The 16,810-nt window shown below is 37.9% G+C and overlaps 1 protein-coding gene across 1 annotated transcript in view; it reads right to left on the reverse strand.

Moving 5' to 3' along the window:
• Nucleotides 1-16,810, reverse strand: part of PIK3C2G (phosphatidylinositol-4-phosphate 3-kinase catalytic subunit type 2 gamma) — a 211,214-nt gene that overhangs the window by 20,903 nt on the left and 173,501 nt on the right. The window contains exons 30-31 of the mRNA XM_082751635.1: nt 10,346-10,421; nt 1,969-2,063 (exon numbers count right to left, since the gene is read on the reverse strand). Coding sequence (XP_082607761.1) covers nt 1,969-2,063; nt 10,346-10,421 — 171 coding nt within the window. The remainder of the gene's footprint in view (nt 1-1,968; nt 2,064-10,345; nt 10,422-16,810) is intronic.

The following is a 16,810-nucleotide window of genomic DNA, read 5'->3' on the forward strand; positions in this document are numbered from 1 at the left end:
ATCTCTGCACAGATGAACCACTAAAATATAATTAGTGAGACTCTGCAAGAGACTGAATATACCTGAAATAGCTTTAACATGTCTTGAATAAGATATGATCTTGGCATACTTTTTAAATCCCTGTTCAGCTTAATAAAAAAAAAAAAAAAAAGAAAAGAAAAAAAGAAAGAAAGAAAGGAAAAAGAAAAGAGAGCATGTCAGAGAGATTGATCTATACAACTAGAAAGCTGAGAAGACTACTAATGGGATAAAGAATATTTCTTTTACAGGTTGCTAGTCTGAAGGCAGTCCAGTATCACAGTACCCCAAAGCACAACAGTTTCATATTTCAGATCAGATCAAATGAAGGATGGCTGGCTTGCAGGAAGGAATCAGAAGCCCAGGATTTAAAAACATGATTGCCTAAGTTAGGCTGCTAAAACACTCACCTTATTTTCAAGCCATGAATCATGGCTAGTTTTACTGAATTGGACTCCTACCACTTCTCTGCAAACTTACTGGAAAGCATTTCATTAAAGTCACTAACCTTCCTGAGCTAGATGCTAACTTAACTTTGTGTTGTCCCTCCCCATAAAGTGAACTGAACCCTGCATGTCATCTATGCTGTAATTTATTTTCATTTAATTAAATGACATGTACTTTCTAAGTTGAAGAACACAGTTATGAACCTATACATTTAAAATGACAAAAACAAGGAGAACGACTGTTTCCAACATCTGTAGCTCTATTTGTGTACATCTCCACATTACCCACCTGAACTCACAGTAACAAATGAGCACATCAAACATTTACATATTCCCCTCCCACAACCTAGAAGTTTATCAAAGTCATTTAGCTTTAGAAAGTACAATAAGAAAAATAAAGAGGGTGTTATACTATATCCTGAAGGTAAAGTTCATATAAATTGGGCCAGCAGAGGCTGATCTCACCTGTCAGGATGGCACATACGAAACATAGGCAAGTCTCTCAGGACAGAGAAATTACAGGATTTTATAGAGTAAAATTAATATACTTGAAATGAATATCAGAAGCTGGAGTAGCCAATGAACAGCTGGAGCTACATAATCCTCATGTGACTTGTACAAATTAAATGTTCAGCCCCATTTTATTACTGGATGGCACTCACATACATTCCTCAGTTTGGCCTGATCTAGGGAAACCTATTGCGATCCAGTCTGAGATGGAGGCAGCTTCAATGTATGCAACAAGAACCTGCATACATAAACACAAATCTTCCAGATAAACAAAGATAGCAAAAGATCTCTTTGCCACAGCTATTACTCAAGACCTGAGCAACAGGAAATTCAAGAGGACATCCAGGTGGCTGAACTCATGATGATGTAGCAGACACACTGCCTCAACTGAGGTACCCATCTAGATCTCTCATGTTACTCTCAATAATTTAATCTGTTTTATGCTGAGAGAGCTCTGCCAGCTCTCTCCTTGCATAGTCTGGCTCCAGAAATGTGCAGTATTTACCACTTAGCATCATGAGAGAGAGCTTGTTATAAAGATGAACATCATCACACCAAGAGACACTGCTTCTTTAAACACTCCACTACTCCCTCTGCTGACCTCTTCCCTGCTTGTAGACCAGTCATGTTGGGTTGAAAGAAGGGTGTGGATAATCAATAGAACCAGGCTGACATCCCTCAAAGAGTTATGATACTGCATGAGGCCATATATTTAGATGGCATCAAAATGTGTCAGCTGAAAGGGCCAAAACAGGCATCAAAATTGTTTTTCTACATGGCCTGGAAAAGATCATTGCCAGACATTAGGTTTCTAAATAAGTTCCATACTGAATGAGATCAAAGGAAGAAAACAAGTATTAAATATTGAAAAAAGCATATCATAATTCTGAGTTAAAATTACTTATATCAGAAATGGTGTTTTAGGATTAATGTTTTCAAAGTACTCTGCAAATATGAAGACTTATGCTTTATAGATTATGATGAAAATACTTACAATATTCCTCATGTGTTTCAGCATTATTGTCAGACGGGTGCCCTCATAAGATATGACTAATTGTACTCCAGGCTTATGATCAGTTGACTGAGGACCTAAAAAAGGTCAGTTTGATTTTTTAATAAAGAAATTAGTTGAAGTAGATGTCTAAAATAACTCAGAATACATGCAACAAAATTATTGCCTGCTTAAATCAGTGATCAAATTAGAAAACACAATTAAAGAGTGTGATCAAGAAAGTGGTCTGACGTAGTACTCATCTTCTTGCTTCTTTATGCATTGACAGTGAGATTTTTGTTTTCTAACTGCCATCAATCTGAATTTCAGTGGAAAATTTGTGACTGAGCTAAAAATAATTCTATATTTTTTTATTACACTAGTTAGTATTGTTGCAATTTTTCCTTTTTTTTTTTTAGTTCCTACCACCAAAAATAAACAAAAACAAACAAACAAACAAAAAAACACACAAGTTTCCAGACCAGTTCCAAAACAATAGTAGATTTACGATAACATCTGTATCTAACAGATTTAAACTCTCCCTTCCTCATCCTGTATTTCTCCTGCTCCAGGCTGGTTTTTATACAACCCTCTCCTTTCACAGATTTTCTGCTAAAATGAATTTACAGAGTTTGACTTCATTCTCACTGAAAAAATAAAAAAAAAATAAAAAATCAGTTTCCAAGCAAGAAGAATCAGGCTCGTAATATGGAATAAATGACTAAGCATATCCTGTTCCTTCTTTCTGTTGGAGGCATTGAGCCAGCTGTCTTCACTGCCAAAAAGGTGTGTCCCTGAACTGAGACATGTGTCTTACCTGTCCCACTGAGACAATGCAGACAATAAAAATGTTTTTTTTTACCATGATATACCAGGTAACAGTGAACACAATAACCTCCCATTGGTATTTCTCTGACCATATTATTCTGCAGTGCTAACCCTGAACATGGGGGACATGAGCTGTTTTGCACCACTTGGTCTGAGGCCCAGGGCTCTCACCACACTGTGATCATCAAAGGCAGCCCAGACACTACCTGTATGAACTAGCCTGGTTTTACTTGCAGAAATAGGGTTTCATTTAATTAGACCAAGGCTATGTTGCATTCAGTATTTTATATTTACTCTACTTGAAAAAATAAGAACTTAATCCTGCTAACCTTACAACAAAACAGTTATCTTGCAGGAGCTATGTTGTGTTCTGCCTTCCTCCCCATTAAAAATACAGCTGGGCTTGAGACCTCAAACAGAAAGGTGCTGCTCCCCTGCACATGTCTTGGGATCTGCCAGTAAAACATCATCCTACCACAGGGAGAGATAATGACACAAGACAAAACAATACAATAGTAATTAATTCTTTAAATAGAAACATATCATATTAAAAATGGAGGGAAGGATAATAAGAATGAAAGAACTGCCACCACACACTGGGGTTACGCAGTAGAAATAAGAGGTGTTTTAGAGAGCATCGGTACTATTCATCTTCAATAGCGGACAGGATTTTCATAACTCTCTTTCAGTCTCAGCAGACACCTGTGCACTCTTTTGCTCTCTCCATTTCTCTTTTGCAAATGTGCACGAGAACTGTTACAGCCAGGGTCGTAAGGGCAAAAAATCAACCCCTCTCTCCTCAGCCTTTACTCTGTTAGTCAGCAGAGGAAGCAGCAAGAGGGAAGTTATAAAGAATAAGCCATGTAGGCTATATTTTTCCGAAGAAACCAAACGTGTAACCTCTTGAGTGAACAGAGGCTAAAATAACTGCTAAGCAGATAGAATTACAGTGCTGTAATGTACTACAGAGAGCCACAGTGCTAGTGTAATTGCCATTTATCCTAAGGAAAGGAATTAAAATTAATTAAAAATAAGAGTGGGTACATACAATTGCCATAATATATTTTAATATATTTATTATATATTTTTATAATCACTTCTGAGTTGCTGATGTTTGGACTGGAATTTCAGAAGATGAAGCCATCTCCAGTTTCTTCCCTTTGGAGACTACAAAAATATATTTTTAATCATACCCTAATTAGAAAAGAGCCTGAAACAGACTCTTGAAGAATTGAAATGTTACGAAGAAATCACTAAGCTAGGACTTAGAAGACTGAGATGCAGTCCTTCATTTGTTATTCTCCTTTATGAGCTGTGACAAATCACTTAGCTAGACTATAACTTATTTCATTTCTTGTATGCAAAGAAGGACAGTGAGGGATAAGAAAGTGAGGAAAACTCCATGAAGCAGAAAATGCTGATTTTTTTATTTTTTTTTCCCTAAGGGTAACAAAAAGCTCACAATCCCCATTGCACACTCCCACTGCTCTGCAAAGCTGTTATCATTTTTAAAAAAAACCTGTGGGGGCCTTTTCCTTTAAGTTGCAGCAGGAAACATAGAATTCTAGGGCTTTCAACTCACTGTAACACAAGGGGCTTGTGCTTTAATGCAAGGACACAATTCTCTTGAGGGGCTCTGTTAATTTTGTGAATTGGAGTGGGTCATCTTGAGCAGTTTAGCAAGGGCAGCAGACCTCAAAAGCTAAATTACGTCATTAGAATTCAGTGAAACATTGTGCCTTTCTCTCCTACCACTACGGCCACTGCTTTTTTCTGTTTTATAGTGTGAGTGCTTATGTCCAGTGGAGAACTTTGACAGTTGTTGGCATTTTCATTTAGAAAAAAACCAACACAACAAATGTAAATAAGTTTCTAACCAAACTGAAAATAATGAAGTGTAGGAGGAGAAAATGCAATTCTAATTGACTATGTAAAACAGAGTATGAAACAGACACTATGGTCATGGCCATTACCAAAGCATTTGCTCCTGCTATGGGAATAAATTGGGCTCTAATCAAAGCACAAAAGCAAAAACAAAACTAGCCCTAAAATGAAGAAAAAGGGGGGAAAAACAATACAAGAAATCTAGTAAATTTGGAAATGACTTCTATTCCTTATATTTCATAATAAAAGACAGTTTCTATTAGCTAGACTTAGATGTTATATTTTAGGTTCTCCTACATTCTGCGCTAAATCATAGTCTTTTTGAAGTCTAGGTGATTTCAGCTTCAAATAATAATAAAATACACATATAATAATTACTTTCAGTCTATCCAGCTTGGGCAGGTGGACTTGAGCTCAAACCCTGCATTTTTAGGAACTGTCATGCTCTACTTGCACTTCATTATATGCAAGCACCAAATGCCAGTCTGTTGTAGATATAGGATAAAGCTTCACTGATTTCCATGAAGCAAGATTTCCCTCCCAGGGGCCGATACTTCACTCACTGGTGTCAATGCAAAACCTGTCAAATATCAAATGAGGACCCTGGAGTTGGAGTGCCAACAGACAGAATGGCATTTGTAACATTTTTATAAACGACTCGTGTCTGCATGCCCCGGCACTCGGGAGTGAATGTCAGCTGCCAATTTCCACTACAGAGAAACTCAAACATTGTGCCAGTTTATAATCTTTTTCATCAAGAAGCATGAACACTGGAAAAAAGTGGGTCTATTCTTCTTTTTAAATGACAAAAATAAAGAAATCAGTTTTCAAATTAATTTCTATTGAAGGTGGAATGATCTTCAGAGCAATCAATTATATAGTTCTTTTATTATCTAAATGGTTTTTCTAGCCTGTTGGAGAACTACCTGCTCTAAATTCTGTATTTTGTGCAGTGTTTGCTTTAGCAGCATTTTAAAATAAGCTCTGCATTATAATTTGCACAATGCATGAGAAATATAAACAGTGGAGAAGATGCTACACAGAAAACTGATGAAATCAATAGGGAAACTATAATTTATTACACCGAATTTCACATGTAGACTGCAAAGCAATATGCAAACACTAATTAACAAAATGTCATAGCACTACCATCAGGGAGTTAATATTATTCTGTCTTCTGTACCCTTGAATATGTCTTATACCTTCTTGGTGTTAACCTGTTCTGACCAAGCAAATGGTACTGGAACCTGTTCAATTTCCCAGGACCAGAGCTGAACATGCCTAGCCAAACAGTTGCTTGCTCTAGTTACAGTTTGGGTTTTTGAGCCTCCAGCATAACTGACAGTGGATCACAGAATCACAGAACGGTTTGGATTGTAAGGGACCTTAAAGGTGGTTTAATTCCAGCCCCCCTGCCATGGGCAGTGACACTTCCCACCAGATCAGGTTGCTCAAAGCCCCATCCAACCTGGTCTTGAACACCTCCAGGAATGGGGCATCCACAGCTTCTCTGGGCAGCCTGCTCCAGTGCCTCACCACCCTCTGAGTGAAGAATGTCTTCCTAATATCTAATTTAAATCTACCCTTTGTTAGTTTAAAACCATTACTGCTTGTCCTATCACTATCTTACAAAGAGTCCCTCTACATCTTTCTTGTAGGCCCACTTTAGGTATCAGATGATTGTTGTAAGGTCTTCCTGGAGCCTCTTCCTCTCCAAGATGAACATCCCCAACTCCTTAAGGCTGTCATCATAAGGAGATGTTCCCAGACCTTTGATCATCTTCGTGGCCCTCCTCTAGACTCGTTCTAATAGGTCCCTGTCCTTCTAGTGCTGGAAGCCTCAGAGCTGAACACGGGGCTCCAGGTGGGGTCTCATGAGAGCACAGCAGAGGGGGAGAATCCCCTCCCTTGCCCTGTTGGCCACATTGCTTTTGATGCAGCCCAGGATACAGTTGGCTTTCTGGGCTGTAAACACACAGTGCCACATCATGTTGAGCTTCTCATCAACCAACACACCCAGGTCCTTCTCAGGTTGCTCTCTGCCCAGCCAGTATTTGTCCTTGGGATTACTCTGGCCCAGATGCTGAACTTTGCACTTGGCCTTGTTGAACTTCATGCGTTTCACACAGGCCCACCTCTCAAGCCTGTCAAGGTCCCTTGGACGGCATCTCTTCCCTCCAGCATGTCAACCACACTACACAGCTTGGTGGCATCAGCAAACTTGCTGAGGGTGCACTTAATCACACTGTCCACATCACTAACAAAGATGTTAAACAGAACCAGTTCCAATACCAGCCCCTGAGGAACACAGATATATTCACTGATTCTCACCCTGCTCTCACCCTGTAAACCAACAAGAGGTGCTTATGGCCAGCAAACATCCTAAACCCAAGTGAAATAGGAACACAATTTATGGCAGTTGCTTTACGTCAAGAATGAACAACTGCAGCAGATGAGAATGCTATATAACATGAGCAAAATAGCCTACTCTCCAGAGGGAGCATTCATGAAGAATGGGATTCTTCATGGAGTGGCGTATTGTACATATTGCTTTTTGGAATGCTTGGATCTTGCTTCAGAAAGACACAGAGATGTTTCCTCTACTGCTCTAAATAGACAAAAGCACACTGAAGTGCATGCAACACTTATCAAACTTACCAGAACAGGACCTGGGTTGTGAACTGTTATAACCAATACCAAAGATTTCTTGCTTTCATAACTTTACCAAAACAGGCTCAATTAATCATATTTTCATGAGATAAAAACTCCAGAGGAAAAAAAATATATATAGAGATTGATATAAAAATTTTTTGATAGATTTTCTTTCTTCTTTTTATTTTTTAAGAGTCTTTATAAAAGCCTGTCTGTGAAATCATTCCTAATATCCTCTCTCACTCCCTTGTAGTGTGCTTGGTGTAATGAAATGCTGACAATATTCAGTGTAATTCAGAATCCATCCCACTGGGAATATTGAATCAGTATTCATGTCAAAGTAAATTTAGCACTGATTTTTAATCTCTTCATTGCTAGGAGCACAGTACAATTTCATAAATTTTAATTTTTATTTTACTTTAGTAAGTGTAATTACCTACAACATTTGTGAATTAAAGCTGTGTAAGAGAAGGATGCTATCTTGATCAAAATTCATAACCTGCTTCTGCTGGGCATTGGCTTTATTTTTTATTGATCCTAACTAAAAGACAGATGATTTGCTTGTGTAAAGGATGAGAGAGAAACCAGCAGGTTCATGGAAAGCTGCAGCCCATATTAATCCTGCATTATTCTTCAAAACAGGCAAAAATTAAGGTGTTTATATGTTCATAAATCAATAAAATCTGTGGGTGAAGGATGTATTGTTTTCATGGTAATTGCCTTTCTCCTGCAGGCACAATGAATTTCCCACCCCAGTCCAAATATGGCATTTCTATAGGGCTTTCTTTCAAGTCAAGTGTTTCAGGGCACCCTCAGCAAAGAGGAGCCTCCAGGACCAACAGACGGTGCCCTCCCCAGAAACTCTTTGTATGCTACCTGGCAGCTTGGCATGATCACTAGCCTGCCTTAGCTGGACTTGTGTCTTCCTTTACTCACAGGACAGATCGCAATAGGGCGGTGAATGTCATGCAATATAGATCTAAGTGAGCTAGGCACCTGTGGTATGGCAGAGATCTAACTCCAGCAACAAGGGGTGAAGCTTAGAGTAATGTATGAAAATTTTTCAAGTGAGTAATTAGTATGTACGTGGTTGGTAGGCTGACAGCTGCAATCAGCTGTGGACCAGGTTCAACCTCTTTCGTCACCAACCAGAAGTGGTGGCATACTCAAAGCAACTCAGTCCATAATTCTTGATCTCTGTTTTTACAGTGTCTAAACTCATTGTGTCCTGGTGTGGACCTTGGATCTACTGCTATTCTATTAACAAATGTCAGCAACCAATTTCTAGGCTAAAGGGAGATTTTAATATACATACATAAATACATACAGACACACACATACATATATATATATATTTCTGTTAAACAGTGTTTTTGTCCTGGGCCTACAATGAATGAGTCCAGACTTTAAAAGGCAGAGTTTCTGAGCAGGAAAATGATACCCTCTGTAACTACACTACATTAATCTCTCCTGACCAGGTTGTGATCTTTACGTAATGGGGCCACTGAGTTCACAGTGAACCAGCAGATTGGGTTTTCTGTCACGTAGCTTTCATCAAATACCCACTAAACACATTCTTACCTTTTTTTTCATCCTGTTCTCTGATTTTGAAGTAATTGACAACAAACTTAAGGACTCACCCTTCAGATTATATTGGTTTAGGACACCACTGTAGGACTAATTTATTTTGCAACTTTGGTACAGTTCAGTTCATGCTTTGCACAAGATATTTACACATGGATTCTCTGTAATAACTAGGCACCTAAACCTAATTGAAATGTCAAAATCCCTCTAAAGACCTCAGACTTAAACTCCCTCATGCCTCAGCTCACTCTCATGTCTGCAACATCGGTTAGAGTCTATAGAGAGCAGTAGCCCATGGACCCAGATACATATCACATTTGTACTCCAGGCTGGATTCTCTATGGTAAGATTCAGTTTTGAATATTTAAAACACCTAGGCCATTTCTGCATTATCCTCTCATTCTTTTGTACAAGTTAGAGCAACCATTAGTAATTTCCAATATTCATAATGGATTTAATATGATAATGGCATCCCTAATCAAATAAACTACATCGGGGGAGTTCTTCCAAAGGCTGAGAAGACAGAATAGGATTTATTTTGTTCTGATGAATTTTTTTAAAATGGTCACAGCAAAAGAGATAATAAAGCCCCTGTCTGCAGAGAGAAGAAATTAACATAATGGACATGCAAACTAAATATGCTGAGCTATTCCACATTTCAGAATGGAGTGTGAGAACTGGTCATCTTGGAAACATTCTGTCACTTGGAGCAAAAAACAACCAGATGAATTGTTTTGGTGCAGGGTGCAGCTGCAAGCTTCTTTATGAGATTTTATTTTGCCTAAAAATAGACTATTGAAGTTTATTTTCAGTGTAGAAATAGTGCAGTGGAAAATAAGAAACATCTATGGTTTACATTATATGGTTTATGTTTTGGCCCTTAATTCTGTAATGTCAGAGATTAGATTAAATTAAGTGCTGCACAGAAGAGGATAATGGTTAAGCATTTACATAGGCTAAGGGAACAAAGTGGAATGTCATTTAGTTAAGAAGTGAATTACCACTACCATTAATAATGTATGCCTAGGTATTAACATAATGTTCTGTTATTTACCTGCTCCACTCATTGTAAAAATGACTAAAGTCATCCCTAATGTTCTTTTCTTGCCCAAGTATACATTGTTCTTTGTTATGACTCATACCCTTTCCTCTAGATTCTTCTCTGAAAATTGTTTTGTAAAAAAGAAACATGCCATAGTGTGTCTAAATAAACTTTTACTTTGCATATAGGTATGTTTATTCAAAAAGAAGTAAAGCAAGGCTGAGGAGCACATGCCAAAGTGAAAACAAGCTACAGGTCACATTACTAAAACATTTCTAGAGACCTTGAGAATTCAGGAAGCATTTGTTGGTTATCTATTGATCAAAAAAAAAAAATCCACATTAAACACTTTATTCGCCTAAGAATAAAGAAGATTGGTAGTTGACATACCTAAGGTCACAGATGATGATGTTTCTGTGAAGGTTTTTTTGGTCCAATTCAAGAAGAAGCTGAGTACAAGCTCATTCTGAAAGAAAATAAAAATACTTTAGGGAATAACACATGTGCTCTATTCCTTGAATTAGTTCTCTCAGAGCAGATTGCTGGTAGGCTTTTGATGCATATTTTGGAGTCAGCAATGAAGGCCAACCTTTCCACTCCAGTCATGGGCAAGAACCCCATGGAATGATTTCTATGCAGGCACTGGGAAGACAGTGGTGCCCCTTACCACTGGCTCAGGGAGGCTGCACGGATGCCTACCTCACCCCTTTCTTTCAACACCCATCCAAATAGCAACGTGCAATATAGGCCATATATTTGCATTCTTACTGGATCACAGTATCTCCAATATACACATTAGCAGCTGCAACTACATATACAGTGCAGCATATCTATGAAACAAATGCAGGGTAACATCTTTCCAGAGTATTGTGCAGTCAGCATAAAATTTGTCCTTGGCAGAGGACCAGCCTCAAGCATCTGACCTGACCTGTGCCCCACCCTCTGGCTTAGATATTGCACATACCTGACTTGGAGGTTTAATGGATGCTCACACTGAAAAGGTCCATACAGAGTTAACTCCTACCAGAAATAGTCATATTTTACCAGCCTGTTTCAAAGAGTAAGCCACCTTACGCACTGCCCTATCACTTTGTTTTTTATGTACTGCCCTGTACTGCTCCAGTGAACATATATAACGGGTAGTTACATTCAGCTTTAGAGAATTAAACCAATAAACCAAATCCCCAGATTTGAGTATTGTGCAAGGCAATAAAAATATGAATTCTAAAATGAACTCTTATGATTCCGAATCAAAGGTGGACAGTAATTACATGTTATTCCCTTTTTCATAAAGTCATATTTCAGAATGTCCATTCTTTAAGACTGTAAGAATTGCTACATTCATACTGATGCCACTTGGACTGATGCATTAACAAATGGGCTGAACAAGAGTCTTTTCTGATTCTAGCATTAAAATGCCACCTTTTTTTTTTTTTTTTCCAGGCCATGCAAAAAAAAGTCTCTTATCGACAAGATGTATTTCATGTAGCTTTCGTATTGTTTCAAATTGACAAGATGCAGCATGATTTGTGAAAGGAAAGAAATAAAAATAAGAGTTTAGTGACAAATGCAGCTAGTGAGGAGTTACTGTAAGTTCAGCAAACAGAAGAACAATCTGTATATGGCATGGAGATAAAATTTAGCAATCTGGATTTATTTTAGCAGTTGTCTTTTGTTTTTCATTCCACTGCTTGGGATTTTTTCTCCCACATTGATATTTGCTTTAAAAAAATCAGAAAAAAAAGATAAATCAATATTTTTTTCTTCGAATTGAATGACAAATAATGAAGCTATTATCAATGGATTGCCGATATACCTGTCCGTTCTGAGAATAAGTAATTATTTTCTCATCTCATGAGGATAGGTTATAGTGGAAAGCTCATACATCTGCTTCAGCTTTTAACAGCTTTAAACAGCCAAGTTACTCCCTGTAGGACCTCCATTTGCTCTTTCAGCACAAGTCCCAAGGGTAGGAAATCTCAAGTGTTGAAAGAATGTATTTTTTTTTGGCAGCTCAGCCTTTATTTGACAGCATGAAAATAAGCAAAGAAACTTAGGTAGCCCTTTGAGTTGAAAGATCTTGAGAGAAGTGGGTAGGATGTGGAAGGAAGGATACACTAACTGACTTGAAAGAGAAATAGAAAAATTCCACACTGAGCAGCCTCGTGTTCTGCTTCCTCTGCTTACTCTGTCAGCAATCTGAAAATAGATATAATAGTGAACAGAGAGGTTTGTAAACAGGAGATGGGAAGATTTTTTTCAGGATACAGTTCCAAATTCTCTTCCTAGAGGAAAGAACACTGAAAAAAAAGGACATTTGGTTTAAGAACACAAGAAGAATCAGTGCAGATCATACACTAGGCATGAACATAACGGGCATGTACATGGCTAGTTCCACAGCACTAATTTCAAAGCATTCCCTGTCTGTGTGTCCGTTGTATTCAATTGGTATTGAAGCATGTGGGCAAGCAGCAAGGCTAATGTTGGTAAATGGAAAGAAAAAAGCAGGCCAGGTTGCAGGGGCAGATTTATCAAGGGCAAAGTGTTTCAGAAACAATGGAGGTGCTCTCTTACAGGTTTGCTTCAATAGGCATTTTGTACACTGCTATGTACAAGACAGCATTTTCTCCCTGAACTGTGCTAATCTACCTACTGCAGGATACCATCATTTAGGTTTCCATCAGCAAAGTATATAAGTATCTTCTTAAGTTTACTCTTCATCATCAGATCACCAAAACACATGCTGAACTTACAGGTGATTCCTAAATACTGTTGCAGTTAATGGGACTTCAATCAATTGGGCACCAGTCCAGGACTGAAGCACATGCTTAGAGTTAAGCATACATCTAATCACATCGCTAAGCAGAACCAGGCACTTCAGAGCCTTGAATGCATGCATGTATGGTCAAACGCACATCATATTTAGGTGGACAGAGTGAACAAGCAATTGTTATTACAAAGACGTGCGGCCATAGGTGGGAAACTTAAGATCCCATGACTGTCTTGGCAGATGGGCAGGGACTGAAGATGACCACAAGAACTCATCTACTATTTTTTCCCCTTAAATTATTATCTTTAAAACAGTAAATGGAAATTCCATAAGATAACAGCCATTTGGGGATTTTTAGGAAAGCCCCCTACCAGTTCTCTAACCATTCTTACCTACTTAGATAACAATTTAAAAGGTAATGTTGGTATTTTTCCAGGTCACTCAAAAACATTAATCTTTTGGGGAGCAGCCAAATACGTATAGGTGCATCAGTGCTGGTCTGGTTAGAACTCTTGCGTGACCTTTATTCAGCCATTATCTCAAAAGAGATGAATTCCACCTTCACTTACACTAGTATACAGTTGATATAAGCAATTTCAATGACATCAGGGGGACTAGCACAGCCCTGTACACACTATAGCACAGTAGAATTTGTCACTGTTTTCCATTAGAGCTTAACTAGAAAAGTACTCTGCTGTTAGTGAAACACAGCCAGATTTCAAGCCAGATTTAATTTCATCAAAAAAAAAAAAAAAAAAAAAAAGAAAAAAAGAGCAGTGTTCTTTGCTTTCAGCACTCTTTTCAGCTTTTAGAATAGATTTGGGGTCAGAGAACACCCAAGCACCTGTTATACTTAACCAGGATGGAGAAGCAGCAGGAAAGAAAGAAACCAGAAAAAGCTGACCTTGTTGCAGCTATTATAAATTCAGGAAAGGACAGAGGAAAAGAGAGGACTTTGAACCCTCCCCATTTGGGCTCTGCTTGATATCTGCCTGTAGGAGTACAAGAGTGGTGGGAGTTTAAGGGACCCACATAACTTAGGTATGCTTTGTACCTTTGTGTTATATAACTCCGTGCGGGCACTGCCAGAGATATTTTCTCAGATCTGTAAATCTCAAGTAGCTCCAGTGAATAAAATACAAATGAAATTTGGTAAGCTCTTATCAAGCTTTGTTACTTCTACAGTGCAAACCATTAGTCACTCTAGAACCACATTGTGTGCCTGTTTTTCACTGTATGTTTGAAAATGAGCGAATATAGTCTACAATCATTTCCATTTACATCCTCTTTAAAGCCATTTCACACAGCCTTCAAGTCAACATAAAGCTTCTCATAGAATCCATCCATACCTGATACACTATCACTGTTTGCTTACCTGATTGCACTTGGTTTATCTCTGCCCCCTAAAGTTTTAAATATTTTGGAAAATTAAAGAGAAAATTTTTATAGCGACAAAACACAATGCACCTCATTTCTTCATACTAATTAGCTTACTGTGCACTTACACTTATTATGTTGTTTTTTTCCCACTAACACCAAATGTGATAAACATCTCCCCTCAAACCTCCCTACCCACCACACTCACAAAACCAACCTATGTGAAAGATAAGGGATGAAAGAAATAAGTTCGTTTAAGGTATATCCTTAACTACATAGTAGTTTTGCAAGATCAGTATGTACATCTAGTTTCTGAGCTATGCTATCAATAACAATATGTACATATTAAATGCCACTTCTTTTAAATGATGAGAGATGGGGAAAGTATCCATAGAAAGTTACTATCTGGCCGTTGGTACCAAATACACAGCACAGCTACATCATACGTTGCTTTAGATTCAGTTTTATATTTTTATTTGTAATGCCCAAGCCAGGTGCAAGTTGTCCTTTAAAGATAAGCAAGAAAACCTTCAGCTTAGTCAATATCTAAATGCTGCTGCTTGTCAGCCGGGCCAAGAGCAGACCCAATGAACAGAGCCTTACCTTGCTTTTGTGTTCACAGGGAGTGTGAAACCTCCTACAATACTACTGAAAAATGACAAGCCACTAGGGCAGTCCTAATTTATATTTGTTGTGATTTGGGCTGCAATCTCCATTCACCCCATCACTCGGAGTTAAGAGTAAAATAGATAAAACTGTAATAGTAGGTGGCAGCAGCTGCCTTTTGTCATAGATTTGATTTATACTACAACAGTGTGTATTTTTGTCCTCCCCCATGTTACCAACTGTCCAATTTTTGTTCCTTGATGTTTCGCCTATTATTTGTGGCAACACTTGGCTATTTTGCCATTTAAAGAATCAAAACTTCAGGAGTCTATACATTGTTGAATATGTAGCCTTGCTTAGCCTGATCTAGAAGACTCAAACATACCAGCGCATGCAGCTCGTCAGTCAGTCAGCAACAGTGCAGCTGGCACAGAACTAAATATTTCTATGATGTGATCACACATATTGCCATTGATTTGAGGGGAGTAGAATGGAATTAAAAAAGATTCTGAAACACATTTTTGATCATGTCCCAAATGAAAATATGAAAATCAACTTCTGCATTTTAGTAGTTGATGTTATGGATATAGCTTGTTGTTCATGTATATAGTCTGGTGGAGTAGTTATTTATAAATGAGTGTTAACCTGAATTAAAAAACAAAAAAACAAAACATTCCTATTCCAGGCAACTCTTTAACAAATGTCTATAAGAAAACCAGTAATGAGGTTTATGCTCAAAGTAAGCCATAGGCTTAAAAAACTTTGAAGAAAAATGGGCATAAACACGTTTAAGCATTTAAAATAGCCCAACAGCAAATATCTCCATCAACAGATTTCTCAGCACAGATCCAATAAGGATGTGATACTACAACTCAGAGATAGAAGAAGGTGGCTTGATGCTTCTGTTCTTTAAAGAAGAATTTAAAGAAATACTTAATTCCATTTGAGCTACAGTACAAATGAGAAGACAGCTATTTCCCACATCCCTTCCTTTGTTCAAACCATTTAGCAGAAAAGGTCAGTGACATTCTGACCTACTCTTAATCATTACACAATTTTCACAAGTAGAACTTAGTCTGGACTGAAAAGCATGCACTTAAGGCATGACTGAGGAACAAATTTGGATATAATCCAATTCACTTTTTATTTCTAGGGTTTTTAATTACTTAGCTGATAGAACCAAGCATGCAGTTGGTCCTGTGCAGACTTGAATAACTCTTCAGTGCTGAAAAAAGGTGGTCTGTGGTGTCCAGTGAATCAGGGTAATGTGTTTACAGTGATAGCAAGGGTATTTAATTATGAAATAAAAACTCTTTCCCTTCTTGGCTTAGCATCATCTCAAACAATGCTCCAGGATACCATAGAGCTAAAATACAGCAGAGAAAAATGGTTGTGTCAAGAACATACAAGGATCCCTGTTCTACAGGCATCTACTCTTACATCATTTCTTCTCAAATTTCAGAATGAATTATTTAGTCCTACATAGTTTTACTCTTTCATAGGAACGACAGTTTGGTAAAGCTTGAGAACAGACATCTCCCTAAATGGTTTTGGTCAGGCTCCCTAGAAATTTGAGAAAAAGGATAAATTTGACTGTAAGGTGGTCCTATGCATGCAGAGAGAAAATAATTGTGTTTATTTTTATCAAGAAATCCTCCTAACTTGGCTTTCTGCTCAGAGTAAAATCAAGAAGACATTATGACACTTTTGAAAGAGTCAAAAGGGAAAAAGTAAAAAAGAAGCCTTCAGCTGGGAGTACAAAGGAAATTACCCACTGACTGGTATCCTTGTTCTAAGTGGGTCAGAATACATCAGCGTTTTCTAAATTTCTTACATCTCCCAGCAACAGAAGCATATTGAAGTAAAAATAATAATTCAATGTTTACAGAGTGTCAATAATTTTAAAGGTTATCACTGAGAATTGCAAGTCAGATGCATGAAGGTTAGCAAGATGATTTCCAGCATGCAACAGAACTTTATAGATGGAAACAATCTTCTCATTACTCCATTTACTATTGTTCCCCCTCCAAGTCCTGCACACAAGTAGCTGTATGATTGTTTTAAGCATGTAATTGTTTTATCCTCCTCATGGTTTACCAGTA

Source organism: Aythya marila (genome assembly GCF_965140915.1).
Source record: "Aythya marila genome assembly, chromosome: 1".
NCBI classification, from domain to species: Eukaryota; Metazoa; Chordata; class Aves; order Anseriformes; family Anatidae; genus Aythya; species Aythya marila.